At 48.8% G+C, this 14630-nt stretch overlaps 1 protein-coding gene across 1 annotated transcript; it reads right to left on the reverse strand.

The window, feature by feature from the left end:
- Positions 1 to 9847: 9847 nt before the first annotated feature.
- Positions 9848 to 11327, reverse strand: LOC103697445. The gene has a single exon (XM_008779300.2). The coding sequence runs from the start codon at positions 11325 to 11327 to the stop codon at positions 10422 to 10424; it is 906 nt and encodes a 301-aa protein (XP_008777522.2). The 3' UTR covers positions 9848 to 10421.
- Between the last annotated feature and the right edge of the window lie 3303 nt (positions 11328 to 14630).

The raw sequence follows: 14630 nt of genomic DNA on the forward strand, positions 1-14630 counted from the left end.
CTTGGAAGACTGGAGAGGGAGAAGGTGTAGGAGACCCGAGGTTTGGGGGAGGATGGGTTGTTGAAGGAGAGGATTAATTAGACCCGGGTGGGTTGGGAAGGGACTGAAATGCTATGAAAACTGTTTCGTGGAACTTATGGTAGTTAGGAAAAGGCTAAATAGAGGAGGGCAGTGAGGAATAATATCCTGAAACTAGAGATGGGAGAAGCGATTTGCCTTCGATAGGGTTTGGAATGGCGGGTGCTCGATGCGTAGTGGACTTCTGGGAGAGAGACGGTTTTAGGTGGGCGATCACGGCTTCAATGCGACGAGATTTTCCACGGAGTGTAGCGGGAAGCCTGGGGTTACTTGGGAGGTGGGAGATGAGATGTGCCCACGACAGGAAGGCGTTTCTTTAATGTTGCTAATTTATCTTCCCATAAGCAGTATTTACTCATATTATGGATGGAAATACTTACATGAAAGATACGTAAAATGGCTTCCCATCAGCAAGCAGTCTCTTTTTTTTTTTTCCCTCCCCCTCTAAAATACCATCCTTTACAATGATACACTAACAAATGCTAACATGTCGTGCTCTCTTCATTTTTAACGAATCCTAACCTAGATAGCTAGTTCCAGCCACAAGATTGATGGTGAGTCTTTCGTATTTTTCTTTTTATTAAATTTTTATGATTTATTTGGTGAGATTTCTAAAGTTTTTATCCGAAATTGGTGTTGATTAATTGCTTTTAGGAAAGAAAACTCATCACTCAGATGCTGGAATGTTACAATCTGTTATTAGGTATGGTAATTTTTTTTAAAGCAAATCTTTTCTTATAGTATTGTTCATTTTGGGTATGAGAATTAGATTTCAATCACAAGTGGACAGTATATAATAAATGTACAAATTGAGCTTCGAAGCATGAAGGAAGCCTCAACTACCGGGTGAGTTGTCTTCCATCAATAAGTATCTTTTACGGTTTTCTTATTGCTCCACTGGCGTCCTTGCTCTAGAGGATAACGAGGCCAGAGCCGAGCGGGTGGTAACATGGACCTATTACTAGTTGAGTAATTAAATAATTTTTTTTGTTAGCATAATTTTAAAAATTATGTAACAACATATATCAGTCCATAATATTTTTTTATTAGCGTGATTTTGTATCGGTCAGTATTATTTTTTTTTATTAGCATGTTCTTATTGAAGTAATTTTAGCAATCATATAACAACTTGTATCAGCGAGTGTTATGCTCTTATATTAGTATAATTTTATATCAGCATATATTATTTTTTTTGTATAGAGTCTATACTCAACTATATATAATCCTTAAGATGTATCCCGTGTGTAGAAAAATAAAATTATTTTTCTTTCTTTTTTTTCTCTTATTTTTTTCAGCAAATATTTTATCACTTTTGAATTCAAACACCTGCCCCTCAAGCAGGATATTATTACAATTCTAGAAGCACCGATGGGCTAAATTCTGGATGGGTAGCTGGGCCGGGAACTTTGCATTGGCTCAGCGCCTTCCTCAGCTATATCGTTGTATTGCCTGAGATCCGAGTGCCTAAGTAGAAAGAAAAGCTGACCGGGGCAGGAAACAAAAGAAGACCGGCGGATACTCCCGCGCAGCAAACTCCGCAAGTCGGTATTCGTCTACGAGAGGCGCACTCCTATGCCTAAAGAACGAAAGAGGAAAAATACTCTTCGTGGGATCTTCAACTCCCAAGGGTCTTGGATCGAGAACCCTGTGAAGGGCAGTCAAGGATAGAAGACCGAACACTCCGCCCGATTACTGGGTGTCTAGGGAGTGAGGAGAGAGAGAGAGTGACTTGGGATGTGCGCCCGGTTGCGCTGGAACTCGTGCGACGGGTGGGGTATTCCTTCAAACACCTGGGGGGCGTAACAGACGAGGTCTCGGGAGGGGGAGTTCGGGTGGGTCCGGCTGTAGCCGGGCTAGGGGGGTCTCTGTTCGAACGCCGGGCAGCACAATGGGGTCACCTGGCCGGCACGATTCTGGGAAGGCGGAGGTGGTGGGCCAGGGTGAGAAGCCGTCGCGATCTCAGCCGACCGGTCGGTCGTGGGCGGAGGTGACGAAAGGAATGGCGAGGCCGCCGCCGCCGCTCTGGACAAACGACCAAATCCCGGAAGCTGATTTGGAGGCTCTGAAGCTGCGATTCACGGACGTGGTGGACATTCCGCCGGAGGAGGGGGAGCTAGCAAGAGCGGCATGGAGGGATACTGCAGTCATTGTTCGGAGTGTGGGTCGTCGGGTGCCAGCGGAGTGGATCAGCCGGGAGTTGCGAAGGGTCGGGAAGTTAGATTACGACGTCGAGGCCTTCGTGATGTCGAACGACACGTTTGCCTTTCGCTTCCGGACGGAGATGCACCGGGAAGCCGCCATGGACGCCGGGCCGTGGTTGGTGGCTGGCCAGCTTCTAGCCATGGAGAGGTGGAGACCTAACTTTGTGCCGGATGCTGGGAATCTCCATCGGCTTATCGTATGGCTGAGGCTCCCCAACCTGCCAATGGAGTACTGGTCGAAAAACTTAATCTTGAGCATTGCTGCGAAGGCCGGCCGCCCTCTGGCATTGGACAAAACCACGGATCTTGGTCGGAAGATCGGCTTCGCACGAGTCAAGGTGGAACTGGATGCCCGGGAGCCGATCCGACCGGGGACTTTCATCCGGATTGGATCTGATCTGCACTGGCAACTCTTCCGGTTTGAGAATCTCCCAAGCTTCTGCTACAAATGTGCCCGCCTCGGCCATGGTGAGGAGGCTTGCCCGTTTCCTCCAGCCCCGATGGCGACTGCAACTAGTGCCCAGCAGGCATCGTCATCGGAGTCAAGGGAGGGGGATGGGGCGGGGAAGACGGGTCTACCACCCGGGAGCAGGAGCCTTTTTGGCCCCTGGATGTCGACATCTATGATCCGTAAGCCGTGGGCGAGCAAGCCGGCGGCGAAGAAGACGACCGAATCACGAGGGGAGGCATCGCAGGTACGCCACTCACCTGAGCCGGGGCCGAGTTCACCGTGTTTGGTGGCACGCTCTCCCGAGTCACCGGTGGATACGGAGGGGTGGCAAAAGCCCACCAAACTGGCCAGACGGAGGTCGCCGGCGAAGGGGGAGGCGAGCAGCTCGGTAGCCATGAATGGTGAGTCCACCCATCTCGGTGTGACGACCGGGTTGACCGGGTTAGCCCGGAACTCGGTAGTGGAGACGGGCCAGAAGGTAGGCCCGGATGAGTCGGTCCACCAGGCGGACCATGGACCGACTAAAGGTCAGGGTCCAAGCCCAATGAAACGGGCTAGGAGCCCATCAAAGCCCAGTCCAGCAGCCGGAGCGGGGAAAGCAGTGAATGGGCCGGCCCACGGTCTGGCCAGAACCTCGTCTTCTCCCTCCTTCGACGGTCTGGTGCTTCGCCGGAGGGAGGAAGGCAGGAGACACTTCCGGAGTGCCTCCTTACCTCCGGTGAGGGCTCCTATTCGTCAAAGGCCGGCCGGAGCTCTACTTAGGGGGGTCGATGGTCCTTCAATGGTACTGCGGCCGACCTCTCCACGGGCTGATGGCGCGGCGGTGGACGGGACGGGGCCGGAGGAGCTGGCGGATGGGATGCTGTCGGCGACGACGGTTCGAGAGCAGGTAACCTTGGTTTCGCTCCCCTCCTCCTCCTTGGATGTCCAGGGTACTGCTCTGTGTCGGATGTTGCCGACGAGTGGGGGACTGACGACGCCGGCGACTGCGGCAGTTGATGCCGGGCTGGATCGAGCCTTGAGTGGTAAGCAGGAGGTTGCTTCTACGGTGGAGTCGGGCAAGGGAAAAGGGGTCCCGAGTTTCCCTGTGGAGGTCACGGCTAGTGGATCTCCCATCCAGCCGATCACAGTGTCACGCCTACCTGGGAGTGTGCCGTTGCCAGCAGGGGCGGTGGTGACAAAGGGCGTGCCAGGGGGCTCCAAACAAGGTTCTCCTATTTTGGATCATGGGAGGGTTGTAGATTTGTTGAAGGCTTCAATCCAGGATGGCGCCTTGGCTCCTGGAGTGGGGAAGAAGAACTAATTTGTTTTTTAATGAAGGTGTTAGCTTGGAATTGCAGGGGGGCGGCCAAGCCATCCTTTTTCTCCTCATTCAAGAGGTTAGTTCAGCTTCATGATCTAGAGATTTGCTTTCTTTGTGAAACACGAATTTCCGGTGACGGATTACGGCGTGTACAGAGGCGATTGGCACGTGACTGGGAAGTCTTAGCAGTGGAATCCCGGGGTCTTTCTGGAGGCATACTGATGTTGTGGAAGCGGGGTATAGGTACGGTGGATGTATTTTGTAATTGCTCCCAGCAGATTGTTATGGTCATTTCAGAACCAAATGAACCCCCGTGGGTGTTGTGTGGGGTGTATGCTAGCACCGACTACCGGGTAAGGAGGACTCTGTGGGGAGAATTGACTAGTTTGTTGACACAGGGAGTACCGACCATGGTGGTAGGTGATTTTAACTGTATCTTAGGCCCAGATGAGAAGAGAGGAGGTCGACAATACTCTGATTCGGTGGACAGGAGGGAGTTCCGAGAGTTTGTGGAGAGGAATGGGCTGGTGGACCTCGGCTACTCTGGACCTCGTTTTACTTGGTGTAACAATCAATCTGGGCAAGCTAGAGTATGGGAGCGGATCGACAGGGCCATTGCATCCCCAGATTGGATTCAGCATTTTCCGGCCTACCAGGTTAGTCATCTAGCTCGGATTGCTTCTGACCATTGTCCTCTCTTGATATCGACAGTGTCGGGATCTGTGCATCATAGCCCCTTCCGCTTTGAGAAGCTGTGGTTGTCATATCCCCAGTCCTGGGAGATAGTTAGGGAGGTGTGGAGGGTGCCAGTACGAGGTGACGCTATGCAGAGGGTGTCACGCAGGTTGGAGCTCACCAAACGCCGTCTTCGTCGTTGGAACCGGGAGACCGTCGGTAATATCTTCAGGAGGCTAGAGGAGGTAGAGGCAGCGATATCGGACGCCCAGGGGCGGGAGGATCGAGGGGAGGTGCTTTCGGAGGCTGATCTGGCGGACCTGCGGCGATCATTGGCCTCCCATCATTCCTTGTTGCGGCAGCATGAGATTTTTTGGAGACAGAAGTCCAGAATTCAGTGGGTTAAGGATGGTGACCGGAACACTAGCTTTTTTCACCGATCCACAGTCATCAGAAGGCAGAGGAATATGATCCGCTCCTTGAGGGTTGGGGCGGGCCACCGTGTGGAGGAGGACTCGGCAGTTAGGCAGGTGTTATTTGAGTTCTTCAGGTCTAGATGGACTGAGGAGGGGGGGATAGTTGAGACGGGAGTTCTCCCACGGTCGGAGTTCAGAGTGGAGGAGTCAGAGAACACAGCCTTGATTCAGCCAGTGACGGAGTTGGAGGTGCAGGAGGCAGTTTGGGGGCTCGCAGAGGACAAGGCCCCTGGTCCGGATGGTTTCCCTCCATTTTTCTTTCGTAGATATTGGTGCATTATTCGGAGGGTAGTGGTGGAGGCAGTACAGCTTTACTTTAGCCGAGCTGGCATGGCAGATGACTGGAAGGCCACCTTCATCACCTTGATACCGAAGCGTCCCGATGCTTCGAAACCGAGTCATTACAGACCCATTAGTTTATGCAACACCCTGTATAAGGTGGTGGCGAGGATCATGGTGGGGAGGATGAGGCACCTTATGCCACGTATCATTAGTCAGGAGCAGGGAGCCTTTGTGGGAGGGAGGAGCATCTCAGACAACATTTTGCTGGCCCAGGAGATGATGGGGGATCTGCAGCGAGCCTCGAGGAGGCAATGCTTGATGGCAGTGAAATTAGATATGGAGCGTGCCTATGACCGGATCCGATGGGATTTTCTGCGGCGGGCACTAGAGAGTTTTGGGTTCCACCAGGTTTGGATTGATTGGATTCTTGGATGTGTGCATGGGCCTAGCTTCTCCATTTTGATCAACGGCTCACCATCGCCCTTCTTTCGTGCTACTATGGGGCTACGTCAGGGATGTCCTCTGTCCCCGTTTCTATTCATTATTTGCTCTGATGTGCTTTCCCGAGCTTTGCACACTGCTTGTGGGAATCGGGGGCTGGCACCCTACTGTCCAGCCCCGGGTTCCCAACCTATCTCTCATTTACTATTTGCAGATGACTGCCTTTTACTTGCTAGGGCGAGGGTGTCGGACGCCAGAGCCCTCCAGGGCGTGCTATCCGATTATTGTGTGATGTCTGGGCAGAAGGTCAATCTACACAAGTCCGCCATCTTCTTCAGCCCAAGCACTGTGGGGAGGGTGCGCCAGGAGATCAGGGCGACATTGGGGATACAGGAGCAGACAGGGGCTCTGGTGTATCTTGGGGTTCCCATCACAGGGAGGAGATTACGGGTGGCAGAGTGCTCTACCCTACTGGAGAGGGTGCGGAGCAGATTAGAGGGATGGAGGGCATCATCACTTTCTATGATGGGGAGGTTGACATTGATCAGGTCAGTTCTATGTTCCATGCCTTTTTATCTGATGGCTCATACAGTAGTGCCGAAGACTGTGCTGGTGGGGATTGAGTGGCTCATGCGGAGCTTTCTTTGGGGCTCCTACGGAGGGGGGCATGGGATACATCTGGTGGCCTGGGAGAGGGTGTGTCTACCACTGCGGGAGGGCGGGCTGGGGGTGCAGTCACCCCTGGTGCGACGCGAGGCCCTATTGGCACGGAGGGCGGCACAGTTTGTCCTGGAGCCGCATGGTCACTGGAGCCAGGTTATGATAGCCAGGTACGGCCGGGCGGGCCTTGAGGGTCAGGGGATAGCCCGGCGGAGGAGATCCTTTATGTGGCGAGAGATTGAGAGGCATGTGCCTATGGTCCTAGCGCATTCGAGGTGGCTGATCGGTGATGGACGGAGTATTGATGTGCTGGCGGACCCATGGGTGGATGCACTTCCCTTGAGACTATGGCCGACGACTCTCTGTGCTGAGGCGGGGGAGGGTCTTCGAGTTTCCGATCTGCTCCGACCAGGAGGAGCCGAGTGGGATAGTGACAGGCTGGGCCAGCTGTTTGGAGAGCATCTAGTAGAGCGGGTCTGGTCGATTCCCCTTCCGGGGTCAGGAGGTCCAGATGTCAGAGTCTGGAGCACCACCAGTAGAGCGAGCATTGGGGTCGGCGATGTTACCCGGCTTATTCAGCCAGGTTCACAGTCGGGGCTAGATTGTGGTTGGGTGTGGAGGTTTGGGCTACACCAGAGGGTTGCTCTTTTCCTCTGGAAGGTGGCCTGGGCGCGATTGCCGACATGCTCAGAGCTGTGTAGACGCGGTATGGGCCTTTCACCCTTATGCCCGGACTGTGGGGTGGACGAGTCGGTGGATCATGTTCTATTCCACTGTGCATGGGCGAGAGGTGTTTGGAGGCTGACTGGGATACCGGAGGATACCTGGAGGAGTAGGGAGTTTTACTTGGAGGAGGTTCGGCTTTGGGCGGGTTCTACTCAGATGCGGGGATTGGCTATTAGGGCGTCCTGCACAGCATACCAGATATGGCTGGCCAGGAACGCCCGGGTGTTTTGTCAGCGTCGGCTGTCCCTACGGTTTGTGATGGAGCGGGCCTGTGCTCAGGCGACAGAGATTATCCAGGCAGAGCCAGCTCATAGACCTTTGATAGCTCGGGACATCTGGGGATCCCATAGTGCTTCGGCAGCTCCACACAGGGTATTCTTTACCTGGGAGCCCCCACCCCCGAGTTTCCTCAAGGTCAATTTTGATGGTTCAGTCTTGGACGGTGGTAGGAGGGGAGGGGCCGGTTTTGTTGTTAGGGGCCCGAGGTCGGATGTGGTGGCAGCAGGGGGCCGTCAGATTTTTGATATCTCTGTCCCAGGGGCAGAGTTCCGAGCAGCCTGGTTGGGCTTGTCCTATGTGCGGCGAGTACTTCGGGCGAGTTCGGTCCTTCTGGAGGGCGACTCGGCTACGGTGATCAGCTGGATTCGTAGGGGCCCGGTCGGTCACGGAGATGCTCATCCTCTGCTTCGTGACATATGGATGATGGTGAGGGAGGGTGTTACGCTACAGGCTATGCATGTATATCGTGAGGCCAATGGGGCGGCCGATTGGGTGGCCGCGTTTGTTGCGAGCCACTCTGGAGGCACCCTATGGGCTGGGGAGAGAGAGATGCCCGGAGCTCTTCGGGACATTTTGTATTCTGACTCTTTAGGGTGTATTCGTACCCGTGAGGTATGAATAACCCGCTTAAGCAAAAAAAAAAAAAAAAAAAAAAAAAAAAAAAAAAAAAGGATAGAAGACCAAGTGGTGACGTGGGGAAGCTATGCTTCAGCAGGACTCTCAACTCATGAGGAAGTTCTGGGGAATTACTTATCCAATCCAACCGACCTCAAGACCTTTCTACAAGAGTGGAGATGGGAGTCATGCAATTCAAGGCAGGGTTCTAAGTCCGTTCGCCCGGGCTTTCACCGAGGGAATCATGCAATTCAGGGTGAAGGTGTTCCTCTAGCTATTACTCACCATATATGACCTTAGGGAGAGAAATGCGGAAGGTAGGCAAGTGTGCGTTAATTGAGATACAGTAGTAATGACGGTCTTGAACTCGGGATGGACCTAGGGCTTTCGATCCCCAATGTAAAAAATAGGAGGCAGGATCCCGTGTGGTGCACTTTTTTCACTATAGAGTCTGGTATAGCTCGATGGCTGCCATCAAGAGATAAACAACTGTCGAATAAGGGTTGCAGAGTCTGGTGTAGAGCTCAATGGCAACCATCAAATTTTATTTGATGACCATCTATCTTCTGATGGCAACCATCGAATGTTGCACCAAACTCCGTAGTGCAAACCGCACACTGTAAATTTATGCTTGTAAAATAAATTTTTTTCTGTAGAGCATCCTCTACTTCTCTTCTATGGTTCAATTTTGACTAAGACCTGGTCTACTTTGGGCTTGAGGGCTTGGTGGCCCTTCATGTCCTTTTCCCCTTTTCTTTTCTTCCTCCACTCCCTCAATGAATTTAAAGTATAACAACATTATTTTCTAAGCAGAAAATAAAAAACTCTGGATAATCCAATATCATGTATAATAGTATGTAAAAGTAAAACAAGATTATTCAGGAATGGCAACATTATGAGTTTAATATGGATTCCAATTTCAAATAGTTAAACAAACACTAGTGAATTCTTGAAAAAGGAAGCGGCACCTAATATGTGTATATAACGTATTTGTATGTGTTTGGGTTCAGATTGGATTGCGTTGCCTGATATCTCAACCCTAAGCCAAACCAATTTGAGTTAGGTTACAATTTTCAAACAAAATAAATCCAACGTAGGTCATGCCCAAACTTGCCCCAACCCTGTCGAATTCTGGGTTGGGCTTGAGTTAACCTGTCCAATTCCCTTCTTAACTTTGCGAGAAGGCGGTAAAACAAATATTCCAGGCACATGCTTTTAAGCTTATTGTTCCATTTGACATTGATATTGGGTTTGGCCCATGTTTATGGCTCCTATGGGCACATGTTGCAGCTTATTGTAGCATCTCCCCATGAGTCGCCTGCAGTGTAACGATCTTGTGGTGCTTGAGCTCGGCTTATTCAAGCTGAAGCTGAGAAAATAGGTCTTGACAACACACTAGGATCTTCACTTACATGTACAAATAATATACGATTTTGTTAAACTATGAATTACTATCTAAGAAGAGTTTTATATCATTATATAGCTTAATTGGTAAAATTGCCAGAACTTGATTTTAATGACATGGGTTTAAAGATTGAAGAGAGAACATATGAAGTGGTGATTTATTGAAAAAAACCAAGCGCGTAGAGCTCTTTTAGCATTAGTCAGTTTCATCTTATGCTTAAATATTATCTATAGTGGAGATGATTCTAATGAATAGGGTTCATAATTTTCACTTAGTAACACAATACTGAAGGGGAAACCATGGTTGTTAATTATCTTTTTTCTTAATGTTTTTGTACCCAATTATCTATAGTGTAGTGATCTTATGCTTGGGGAACTTTACTCTCAGTGTTTTAAACAAATGCAAGCATACCGTGGCCCAAACGCAAGGACTAAAAAAAAAACACAATGATTTTGCCTCTTCTTGTCCTCGAAAGATCAGTACAAGGAATCATGCTTGGCAACCTCTGCCTGCCAACTCCCACCAGCGCTCATCTGATGCATTGCCAATAGGCAATGGCTCGTGCTCCTGGAAATCCAACTTCAGGATTCGATTCAGTGGATTACCTTTGTCTTGTCGAAGAATCCAAACTGCTTCTCAAAACAAAGAGAAGAGACAAACTTGTACAAAGAATTTTTCTACGTATATGGTCAGCAAGCAGATACACAACAACGGTCTAGCTTGAACTCTCTTCTTGACGAATGTCATGGAAAAGGCAAGCCTAAACGAATCGGATCTATGGAAGACGCCCTGTTAACGAAGAACTCTCCTTCTCAGCCTCAATTCCCAATCACAAAGAAGACGATGCATGGTTGTCCGCCGCCGGCGCCCTCACATGCCCCACCATGGAGATCTGCAGCGCCTCCTCCTCGTATGCCCTCCGCTCCATCTCCTCCTTCTGATACCTCTTCCTCCTCGCACTCGCGATCGCCACCACGATCAGCCCCAGAAGCACAGCTCCGAAGGCACCCGCCGCTGCGCTCAGCACCACAACCTTCCATCTACTCGCTTTCACCTTCTTCTCAATACCATCAGTGCTCTTACCAGAGCGAACCACCAGAGCAAAGTGGCCTTGCTGCCGCGAGGCACAGACGTTATTCGCCGTTTGATTCGATAAGCTTACACTGCCGTCCAACTTGAACACCGCACAGAGCGGTCTCAGACGCTGCAAGTCTCCAACAACTCTGGAAAAATCCACCGTGATCGGTTTTCTAGGGACCAAGACCCCGAGCTCGGATAGATTCTTGGAAGGAGAGCTACGGAGACTGGTTGAATTGTAGAAGAGAAGGCCCAGGACTGGAGAGACGAGCTGGAACCCAGATACGTTTCCGTAACCGGTATACATGGAGGAGAGGTTGCCCAAGTTTTGGCGCACGATAATGAGCCTTTCGACGCGGGGGCGAACAAAGGCACCAGGTGCGACCCGGAATTCTCTGATGGCTGCTCCATATCTTCTAAGGCTGCCGGCTCGATACCGAACGGTCTCTGCGGCGACTCCGGAGAGGCTCGGTGGGAGCAGCAGCTTATATAGGATGGCCGTCTTGTGGTGCTTGGTGTTGTAGGATTGGAAGGCGTAGTACCTTACAATGCGGTCAATGAGGCGAGGGTCTTGGGCTTGGTGTGAAGGGGATGGCAACATGATTATAAGGAGGAGGAGGAGGAGGAAGAGGAGACGAGGTCTGGAAGGGAGAGCCATTGGACAGCGAGCAAGCAAGCAAGAAAGAAAGTTTTCTGCAGTCCGATTCCACTGGAAAACGCATCGAGGGCTCTCATTCTGCAACCTTTTCCGACTTATAAAGGCAGGAGGGAAGACCAGAAGGTATAGAAACCAGGGCAGTGGGAAATCTTTGGGCAGAGAAGGAAATGGAGGACAGATAGAGTATCTCGTTTCTTAATAAATTCCATTTAGTTTATGTCTCTAGATTATAAAAGAAATGGCTTACAAGTTTCTTACTGATGTACTCCTATAGCCGAGCTCTGGTTGGTAGCTGGATTTGGGAAATATGATGATGAGGGTGGAATGTGTGTTAGGATTACTTTAGTAAAGGAGACTAGATTTGGGGGTCACGTGTTTACGTTCTTTGGTAATTGATTAGTGTGACAGTGGGCGCACAAAAGCTTGATTAGTGGGAGGAAGAGGGGGCATAAAAGCGTTTTGGCATGGATGGGTTCGGGCAAGCCTGCTCCTCTTTTCCGGAGGGGATGCAGCCCTGGGGCTCATGGGAATGATGGTGGGAATGGCATGCTTGGAACTGCGCTCTGAGGGTGTCTTTACGCTTGGAATTCTCACTATGGGACGCTTTGTGACGTCCGGGTGTACTTGGATTGCTGCTGTCTACAGCCAAGCTGGAGTCCTCACATAGCTTGTAAAATCTTTTTGTTGACGTAAACTAGTCGATTAGCTTGAGCTTTTGAAGTAAGGACTTTGTGGCCAGGTCGAGATGGCCTGGAGCATTGCCTGAGTGAAGAACTCATGAAGCTCTGCTTCCTCTTCTAGCTCAACCACACCCTGCTTTTGCTGCGGCAGCTGGAGGAGTTTAAAAGAGGGGGTAGAAGGGAAACATGATAGCGTGCTGATGAGGGAAGGGTAGGGTCGGCTCCTAGGAGTTTAGGTGGCCCGGCCCAAGGAATAAGTGAGTTGGGCTGAGCACTAACCAGCTAAATCTTTCTTTGCGTTGTTGCAGGCCGAGCTCGAACGCAATACCGGCCTACTCACTATGTATACCGTTAATCGGGCCGAAGTTAACAGCAGTACTAGATAAATTCCGAGTATTTTATTTTAAATTACTCTAGACCCCACCTTTCCTTTCCCCAAAAAAAAAAAAATCGCTTATCATTTTTGAAGTGGAAAATAAAATTTTATTTAAAAAATAGAAATAAAATATATATGATATAGTTAATTATTTCTAGAAAATATAAAATAGTGTGATAGTAGCAACTAAGACAATGGAGACGATGGTGAAAAATGAGATACTATGGAGAAGATGAGAACAATGGCAGTAAGATGCGGCGAAGGCAGCAATGGGGGTGGTGAGTGGTTGTTGTAGGGAGGCAAAGATGGAGGGAGAGCTAGCAATACGGAAGGTGATGGTAGTAACCACGGAGACAGATAGTGAAAGTGATGCAGTGGATGATAGTAAAAAATATAAATTTTTATTCTAAAACATTAAAAATAAAAGTTTCTTATTTCATTTTTATTAATAGTAAAAATATCTTTGAAAATAAAAATATAGTACATTTTTTATTTCAATTTTTTCTAATTTTAATTTTAAAATAAAATAATAAAAATAATGCCAAACGGGCTCTCAGTCATATCAAAAAGTAGTAGGGGTCCCGTCCTATGGCGTTTACGTTGACCAAGGCCCTTGCCCGAATCGAGCTTGCGGCATCGTGAGCTAGTTCCTAGGGTTGGGCCACTGCATGGACACAGCCGCTACTGCCCCTAGTAGTGCCAGCCTAGGCTGGATTTTTTGCTTTGGGGTTTGCAATTCTAGCGCGCATTTCCAACTACTTACAAGCGCAAGTTGCTGCAACTTAATTTGATCCATTAAAAATGAGGTCATAACCCTGGGTATGTAAATTTTCAATTATAGCCAATATACTCTATGGAGTTATACTCTATGGAATAGGGACATGAAGGTGCAGTTCCTTGCATTCAGGTTTAAAATGATCCTATTGAAATTTTTGCATATGATTGACTTGGGCCCAAACCCTTTGCTAGACATGGGCTCAAGCTGGCTAGAGGCCCATCGGGCTGAACCAACTTTGGGTCGGACTATGTTCGTAAAGAGTTCAGACCATGTTTGGGCTTAAATGTAGAGCACATTTATTTTTCAAACCGAGGTCGGGTATGTCATTGGCCCAGTCTAACCCGGCTCGAGCCTAAGCTCGAATAAGACCCAAAACAGAGATCAAATTCAGGCCCAAATCAATTTATTTTTGTATATTGTTATTTAGAGAGAATAACGAGGAAGTAAAGGACAAATTGAAATGGGTTTAACTGAGAGAAATGTATCACATATTATTTACTTATAATATAGGAGAGAGCCCAATTTTTAGCTAGCTCATTTACTTGGGAAGAAATATTATGAAGTATTAACCTTCAATTGGGTTTGGGCCAGACTTATTTTGGCCTAAACAGATAATTCGGGCCAATGGGGTTCAAGTCGGATTCGAGCTTGGGCATGGGTCGGGCTTGGGTCTGGATTATCCAAAAAAATTTGAGCCCAAGCTCAAAAAAAAAGGGGCTTGATTTGAGTAGGGGCATGGCTTGGCCTAGCCCGACCCACTTTCAGCCTTACTTACTAAAGATGTTTGTTATTCTATTATGGAACAGCAGCCCCCGAGGGAGTGCATTATTGAAGCATTGTCCGTGATTTCTCATCCATATGCATTCCATATGATATATTCTAGTTATCTCTAAAGAGATCTAGAAATATCGAAGAAATATTAGGGGCTCCTCATAATTGATTTCCTTGGTCTTTGGTGGTCTTACGAAATTTATTGAAGTCGGAAAAAAAATGAAGGATAACAAAATAGTTACCACAAGATGCAAGGTATCTATTTTTTCTTTTTTAATTGAAACTAGCTTTATTACAGTATCTTAAAGCAGATACAACCATAAACATCCATCGCAATCAAATAATGAAGTTGTTGGAGTAGCTCTAATGAGGACTCCTATATCACTGTATCAGTAGATGCCACCTAGTCGCACCTGTTGTTGTCTTCTCTGTATGTATATCTGATCCGACAACATGTGCAGCTAGTAATGAGTCTATGAATGCCGATTAGAGCTGGACATTAGGGTGCCTTATCCTAGTGCTAAGCTATGATATCACTGTCTTAGAATCTTCTTTTGTCAACCTACATAAGAGAAGTGATATACACCAGACCCTCTCAAGCAGCTCTCAGCTCAGTCTAACCTACAATTGTGTCAAAAAGTAGAACTCTCTCCATCACGACCAGAGATTATATGGCATCATGGATGACGAAATTAACT

This window comes from Phoenix dactylifera, chromosome 5 (genome assembly GCF_009389715.1).
Source record: "Phoenix dactylifera cultivar Barhee BC4 chromosome 5, palm_55x_up_171113_PBpolish2nd_filt_p, whole genome shotgun sequence".
NCBI lineage: Eukaryota > Viridiplantae > Streptophyta > Magnoliopsida > Arecales > Arecaceae > Phoenix > Phoenix dactylifera.